General features: G+C 34.2%; 1 protein-coding gene across 8 annotated transcripts in view; it reads left to right on the top strand.

The window, feature by feature from the left end:
* LOC106465470 (sodium- and chloride-dependent glycine transporter 1-like) overlaps positions 1–8554 on the top strand; it is an 81544-nt gene extending 72990 nt beyond the window's left edge. For all 8 annotated transcript variants that reach the window (XM_022393377.1, XM_022393372.1, XM_022393374.1 and 5 more), the window contains 5 exons: positions 715–846; positions 3448–3550; positions 4788–4906; positions 5176–5385; positions 6228–8554. In XM_022393377.1, the coding sequence (XP_022249085.1) occupies positions 715–846; positions 3448–3550; positions 4788–4906; positions 5176–5385; positions 6228–6578 (915 nt within the window). In that variant the 3' untranslated portion in view covers positions 6579–8554. The remainder of the gene's footprint in view (positions 1–714; positions 847–3447; positions 3551–4787; positions 4907–5175; positions 5386–6227) is intronic.
* The last annotated feature ends 45 nt before the right edge of the window (positions 8555–8599 follow it).

Below are 8599 nucleotides of genomic sequence, written 5' to 3'. Positions count from 1 at the left end.
ACTAGCTGCCTTCCCTCTAGTCTTACACTGCTAAATTAGGGACGGCTAGCGCAGATAGCCCTCGTGTAGCTTTGCGCGAAATTCAAAACAAAGAAACACACCGAACATGCTCGTCCTTTCAGCCGTGAGAGCGTTGTAATTTGACGGTCAATCCTACTATTCGTTGGTAAAAGAGTAGCCCAAGAGTCGGTGGTGTTGATTAGCGCAAAGCTATTTGAGTGTTATTTTCACTAGTTGTCCCTAATATAGCAATGATAGACTAGACGGAAGGCGGCAGCTAGTCAACACCACCCACTCTTGATCTACTCTTTTATCAATGAAAAGTTGGATTGACCGTCACTTTATAATGCCCCCGCATTTGAAAAGGCAAGCGTGTTTGGTGAAGAGAATTCGAACCCGCGACCGACAGATTTGAAGTCGAGCGCCCTAACCACCAGGCCAGGGCCCTAACCTCCCTCCGACCATTTGTGTAAGTATTGTTTTAAGATAAACGTAACGCAAGAGCTATTTATCAAAACGTTTATATGGAAGATAGTAATTCATGATAATAGTTAGTTATAACGGGCTTCATCCACCAATTTTTGGGTTGTTTGGAGGCAACGTATCAATCGTCCATTATAGGTCATCATCAAACAAGCTTCAAACGCGTGGATGAAGTCCAGTAAAAAACAACCTTGGAGGAGAATGAAATGAAATATATATTGTTTATATTAGGTTGCACTGTGGAATGTTGTGATTGAATCGGTGATTGCGATGAAACCAAAGCTCTTCACTGAATGGCAAACTGTCATCACCTTTATTTGCTGTAACATCGGTTTTCTGTTAGGCTTACCAATGACTACCAATGTAAGTTATCAGCTTCATGTTATTCGTCTTTTAGGGAAAAAGTAGAGAGTCAGATGTGTATAATAATAATAATAATTATTATTATTGATATATAAGAACTTACTAAATATTATTGAGTTATACATGTACAAATCGGTAGACTGTTGCTGTTAGCGATAGTGAGTAGTAATTCTTTCTAATTTATGGAAAACAATTGTCAAAAAATAAACCCTAAAAACGTTTCAAAAGTGATAAAAAAAATTGTGTTAGCTTGTCATGTTGTGTTTATAAGTGTTCAGGAAAATAGCAAACTATGTCCAATGTTGAGGCCTTTCGCCCATTACCAAGGGTCATCAGGCCAGTCGGGATATGACACTAATGGATCATCAGGCCAGACGGGATATGGCACTAATGGGTCATCAGGCCAGTCGGGATATGACACTAATGGGTCATCAGGCCAGTCGGGATATGACACTAATGGGTCATCAGGCCAGACGGGATATGACACTAATGGGTCATCAGGCCAGTCGGGATATGACACTAATGGGTCATCAGGCCAGACGGGATATGACTGGCAGAGTAGTGGGTGCTAGGCTATTAAGATTGGAAAATTTTTGGACAACAAATGTTTGTGTGTGAACTAGTTTAAGTTGGGGAATTCTAACGTTTCCTTAGTTGTTTTATTTATATCATAAACCATCAGAATTAGGGCAAGAAATGTTTATAAAATGTTTATAGACTATATTATTTATTTATTTTAACACCGTATATTAGTATTACTAGTAGAAACTTCGCCCTACCGGCGGCTGTTTGTACTAGTAATTACTAATCGTAGTATTCATACCTCATTGGAAAAAAAATGTAGAAAAAGTGAATATTTTCTATAAAAAAATTATTTTCTTTGGAAGTACTGCACGGGAAAAATGTCCAGACTGTGCTGATATAAACTGTAATGTTTTTATACATTAAAAATGGTACCCTTTATTGAAAAAATATTTTTTAGTACTATATTTACAAATTACATCAATAACGATAAATCAAACCGTCACTTACAGTGTGAAAGTTGTGTTCTTTTTTTTTGAGGAGAGTACTTTTATTTAAAATTGCGTTTTGTGATAAAGAAATTATTATTGCACATACCATAGTTATTTTTTTCTGTTTGAATCTTCAATACCGAAAGTGTGGATTTTTTTATGGTTTTTATTCGATAGATGGCGCTACATTGTATTTATTATTTCGGCCATATGCATAGATACATGCTACGTCCATAATAGTAAGAGGATATAAGAATTTACAAAAAAATTATTGGGTTACATATGCACAAACAGATGGGTTATTGATGTTTAATAATGTGTTAAGAACAGATAAATCTGAAACTTGGTAAAAAACGAACGACGTTATTATTTTTCAATTAGGCTTAGCAGTATCAAGTTAGAAAAATGTAATATATTATCTCTCTTTGTTGTTGACGGCTAAGATATCAACTAAGTATTTTCAAGTGCAAATAAAATACTGTAAAATGTTCGGTAAAAATTCCTCGTATCAACTCTACTATTTTTTTTAAATGATGTTGCTGAAAACAAAACTGTAACCATTGTATTTGATGGAAACCACGTGATCGTTAACAAAACTAAAACAAGCCTCAACGGCCCGGCGTGGCCAGGTGGTTAGGGCGCTTGGGTGTCAACTGTATTATCATGGCGAAGATGGGTGCCAACTGTATTATCATGATGAAACCCGAATGAAAATGGTTGCAAACTGGCTTATGATGGGACATTGGTGAAGATGGGTGCCAACTGCTTTATCATGACGGAATACTGGGAAAGATGGGTGCCAACTGCCTTGTCATGACAGAACACTGGCGAAGATGGGTGCCAACTGCCTTATCATGACAGAATACTGGTGAAGATGGGTGCCAACTATCATGTCATGGAGAAACACGGGTGCTTCATCATGAATAGACTGCGTAAATCATTAGTTAACGAAAATGGTGAGATAACCATCTGACCTTCTCTCGAAAAAGGCAGAAAGATTACATCCAATGAGAGATGTAATAAAGTTGGTACAGGTGTACATATAAAAGTAATCCATTACCCCTAGAACCCATAGTTCCCCCGAAGGTAGTGAAAGACCCCCTAGAACCCATAGTGCCCGCGAAGGTAGTGAAAGACCCCTAGAACCCATAGTTCCCGCGAAGGTAGTGAAAGAGAGAGTTTTAAAGAATCAGTTTCAAATAATCCCTTCTAATGTTTGGTGCTAATTTACTGGAAGTTATGTCGATCACTTACTAAGCAGGCCAGGTGTGGCCTATTGGTTAGTTTGACTAGACTGTCAATCCGAATGTTTATGGTTTCCATCCCGTTACCGCGAAAAAAAATTGCGCTTCGCACTTGGGTGGTGGGTGCTGTTGAATATCTGCATTCATCAGTAGTCTATCACTTTAAAATTAGGGATGGCTAAGTGCACGTGGCCCTTGTGTAACTTTACGCGAAAATTATAAAACAACCTCTTACTAAGCCTAAACACCTACTAGGAAGTTTCTGTGTATTAAATATTATCTAATGCATGACATAGTTTTGTTGTTGATATTTAAGGTTTTTTTTTGTTGTTGTTTTAACACAGATTGGTGTGTTTATTATATTCTTCTTCGACATCTGTATTGGATCACTTTGGTGGGTCGGGAGCATTTTTCTTATTATGATCATCGCCATATTATTTATTAGAGGTAAGTTATTATTAAATTCATGACATTCGTAAAAATAAAATTTAGATACTGAGGATGACTTAAAAAAATAATTGGGTTTATTTATTTCAAAAAAGTCGTGGATTATCATTGGTGTAGAAGAGCGAGAAACCCTAGTGGTTAGGGCCCCGGCATGGCCAGGTGGTTAGGGCGCTCGAATCTCAATCTGTGGGTCGCAGGTTCGAATCCCCGTCACACCAAACATGCTCGCCCTTTCAGCCGTGGGGGCGTTATAATGTTATGGTCAATCCCACTATTCGTTGGTAAAAGAGTAGCCCAAGAGTTGGCGGTGGGTGGTGATGACTAGCTGCCTTCCCTCTAGTTTTACACTGCAAAATTAGGGACGGCTAGCGCAGATAGCCCTCGTGTAGCTTTGCGCGAAATTCACAACAAACCAAGTAACACTAGTTGATTGAAATAAAGCCATTTTTTTTAAACTTAAAACGTGTACTTACCTTTCATGATAAACTAAAAATATAAAAATTTTCGAAACAATACAGTCTATGACATTTTGTGTCTGGAAGAAATAGCAAAAGTTGGAGTGGGAAACATTTCGGTGTTTAAGAAAATGATCTTGAATTATCCAGATGCAATTTGTATTATCTTTCAGAACAAATTGGTTTTTTAGATAAATGCGCCCCCTTCGAAACACGTCTTTATTTTTGTGAATTAGTTTTTATTGTTCTGTTAAGAGGAGAGCTGAGAAATTAATAAACGTCCTTTTTTTTTGTTCGGAAAGATTTGTATAATTATTTAATTTTATATGTAAATATTTCGGTAACGTTTGGTTCAATTTACGTATTAAATTATTTAGGCCTTTTTTTTGTTGTTGTTATTGTTACTTTTGATATCCCGATAATTTTTTTTAAATTTCATAATATATATATTTATTAGGATTTGTTTCATTATTTTACTGTTTATTTTCCAATGAAATTTATTCAGTGCTTAAATTTATCACATAATCTTATGAATAATATAAAAATTCCACTTAGTTTATTATCAAAGATAATCAGCTTTGTAGTTTGGACTTGTTGCCATCCATTACGCCCTCTAGTGGCAGATCGGATCCAATACAGCGAGTTTTTACACAGCTTTATTTTCGTATTAATACATAGCGTTATTCTCGTATAATCTTATTAACGTAAAATCTGACGTTTCGTACTTTAATGAGTATTTTTTTTTAACTGTCAGTGTATAATAGTGATATTTTTTAACACAGGGCGACCTTATGGAACTGACAGACTGATTTACGTCATCACCCAACGACAGACGTCACGTGTCTGGATTCTTCCAATTTTTACTTTTCTTTGGAACGTTGTTCTTCCAGTAGTTTTTCTGGTATTTTTTTCCTTTTTTTAATATGGTGGAAAATAATTAACATAAATCTTTAAAATACCTTAACTATTGTAGTTTCAAGTTGTATTTAAATACTCCTTTATATTATATGAATATTTATATTATATTTTTCAAAAAAAGAAAAGAAAAGAAAACTAGTTTTTAAAATTTCATAAGACTTAATAGTATTTTTATTTAAGTCAGAAATATTTTACATGTTCAGTGCATATTTCAAATAATAATAAAAAAAATAAATTCATTTCTTTTCGTAGGTGCTTTCAATTGCCTTCGTTCGTTCGGGGAATCCAGAATCAGACTATCCGTGGCAGGATAGCAATACTGGTGACACCTATTGGCCATTATGGGCAAAAAAACTGGCCACCTTAGTTCAAGCTCTTCCTTTGTTGATTGTTATTGTTGTATGTATATATCAGGCGTGCCGTTACCTAAAAGTATCAACAACTAACGAAGCTCTACACGAGGTATTACAAATACGTCCGCGTTGACTTAGTGTTCTTAATTGATTCCCAATAAAATTGAAGTCTTAAATAAATGTATTATTTTTATATATACAGGCCTCCCAGATAGCCTTTAAAATTTGTATAATTGTTCAATGAGTCTCCAATAACAGCCTGTAGAATATAGGTAGAATGTAGTAGCTGTCATACATGTACCCTGAAGCAGACACTCATTGTGACCTGTGACCTATGCAACTCTACAGGTCATTTGACGGAATGATAGAAGAAGTCATGAGCGTCTGATTCAGATACATCATGTATGGGAACTCAAAGATGTGAGTTTTAGTTTAAAAAAATGTTATTCTCGGTTGATAGGTAGAAGGTAGGAATAGGAGTACGTTGAAATTATATATCATATTTGGTTCTGTACCACTTAATCCATTACATTACTACCTATATATATACACCTATAAAAAATAGGCTATAATTTGTTACGATAAATCTTTAATTTAAAGACTGGCAATAGTATATATATGTATATTTTTAGGCTGGGAGTTAAAAAAAAAAAAAAAGGCTTAGGAAAACTTTTATTGTTAATGATATTATTTTAGACTTTTCTCACTTACATAATTTTGTTTAAGTTAATAGTTTTTTTTTGTTAAGTTTAACGTCATTAAGTAAATATGAATATCGTCCTTAAAGTTACCATTTGTGTCAACAGTAGTCGTGACTTAGAAATGACTTTTTGACACACTTAAATCTGATTTTATCAAGTCAAAAGCTTAAGTATATTATATTATTTTAATAATATTTTCAGTGTTTGGTATCCATATGTTTTTTTCAACATTGTGTATTTTGTATTTCAGCGCGTGGAACACTGGTGTTGTCCTGTTTTTGCTACTCCGAACGTAGCCTTAACTTCTTTGCAAAACAACGTTGTGTCGTCTTCTCCGACAGGGGGCGTTGTTAATGTTGCTTTTGAAGACGACCCTCCACCTAAATACACGCCACCTCCATCGTATTCTTCTGCCACCGCGCGGATGATCATAAAAAAATTAGTCCGAAGTCATTCTATGAATGAAGGAAAATATCGGAAGGCACTCAGACGCTTATCGTTTTCACCCACCCTCCCTGTCACAGTTGAAACTGTCTCCGGCGTTGTGACGTCAGCAGATAATTGCTCTACCAGCTCTTCTGCGTCACCACCCTCGAGCTAAAGAATCTTGGAATAGTGATAAAACTATAAGAAGTGTAGCAGTAAAACAGTTTAAAAATTACTTTTAAAACTGGTTTTTGTTTGGTATCCGAGGGACTAAATATTCACACGTGAATATATATATATATACGTATTTAATTTTTGAGAACAATTTTGTATAGCGTATTTTTGTAAAAAAAAAAAAAAATCGAAACAAAATCTTTTACAACATGGCCTAATAATTACAGTAACTATTACTAATTTTTCAGTAAGCTTATTTTATATGGTGGCAAAATTTTACTGTGTTATTTTTTCATTGTGTAAAAAGAGAAAAATCTTTAAAAACTAAAAATGCGAGTTAGTTCAGAATTGTACTTATTTATATTTGTCCTAAAACAATAGTATTTATTAGGCTTACTGTACTTTTAAATACTATATTTTTATTCGGTTTTTAGGGTGTTTTTCCGAGAGGAATATAAAATAGTATTTCAACCACACTATGTCCATCATGTCCAGTGCCGTCGACTTGATTCGTTAAATATCGAAACTCATCAGATCTTCTTGCTGTTCATATAAAGAGTTTGTTGGAATAAAAATTAAGATGTTAACTTCTTTTCATAAGTTAACGAAGCATGATTATAATGAATTATATTAATCAAAAGATAATGATACCCAATGCAAGTGTTTTAAATTTATTAAGAAAGAGATCCTGATTTTCTTTTCCTAACCAATAATTGTGAAAATTCTTCAAATTTTCGTAATTTATATTAAAGAAGATAGCCTATTAATCTTGAATCATTTATTGTCGTGTTCGTTTTCAGCGTCTTGGGCTTTATTGGTGTGTATTTTATTAAAGAAACATCTTATATTAAAATTGAAAACAAAAGATTCGGCTTACACCGCGTTACGAACTGAATACAGACAGATAAGATATGCTCGGTCACGTGTTTGTTTTAGACGTGAACGAAAGGTAAATACGTCCAACTTATGATCAGCAAAAACGAACAATATTCGGAAGGTTTATAAAATGCAAGAGTTGAGATCTTCTCAATCAAGTTTTATGGGGAATACAATTATTTTAATATACCAACAGATGGCGCCACTTGTATTATAAGCCAGACTGCTCTTCCTCATTAGGGTGTTTGATAGCAATGATAGATGCATAATAATGAACAGTAATTTATAACAAAAGTATAAAATAACTGACCTGATGGCTGTATTATAGAATCAAACAGTCAGAGTAAATATGCTACTTATTAAAGTACAACTTTTTTGTTTGTTTTTTTGTTACGTGCCAATATATGAACTTTGTATTTTACAAGTGTGAAAATTAAAATTTATCGATTGACAGTTCTATTTAATTATTTAATGTTATATTCAACTGATCTGGAAAATTAATCCTTAGAAATTATTATTTTAAAATCCTGTCAACTTTCCAGCTAGAGACGTAATTTTTCTTTCCAGTATTTATGTGACTTCGAATTCCCCGTCACACCAAACATGCTCGCCCTTGCAGCCGTGGGGGCGGTATTATGTGACGGTCAATCCCATTATTCGTTGGTAAAAGAGTTGGCGATGAGTGGTGATGACTAACTACCTTCCCTCTAGTCTTACACTGCTAAATTAGGGACGGCTAGCGCAGATAGCCCTCGTGTGGCTTTGCGCTAAATTCGAAACAACAAACAATTTATGTGACCTTTAGTTTAAAATATATTTAAATATCGGATATCTGAACGATTAATCTCGGGCAGTTCTTTTTCTTTTTTTCCAAAAAAGAAAAAGGTGGATTGATGTTGTTTTTTTCTCTTGGTGTTATATCTAAGTTGATGTAAAAACTAAGCTGGTGTTAAGTATGTAAATAAAGGCAATACATTATTTTCCCACCCCATAAAGTTTTTCGATGTCCTACGAAAGTGATCTTTGAAAGGCTTAAAAAAGATTCCATGTATACGCCATCTAAAAGAGCTAACACATACATACATACATACATACATATATATATATATATATATATATATATATATATATATATATATATATATA

This window comes from Limulus polyphemus, unplaced genomic scaffold (genome assembly GCF_000517525.1).
Source record: "Limulus polyphemus unplaced genomic scaffold, Limulus_polyphemus-2.1.2 Scaffold1954, whole genome shotgun sequence".
In the NCBI taxonomy this organism is placed as follows: domain Eukaryota; kingdom Metazoa; phylum Arthropoda; class Merostomata; order Xiphosura; family Limulidae; genus Limulus; species Limulus polyphemus.
This window is presented reverse-complemented; position numbering and strand designations above follow the sequence as displayed.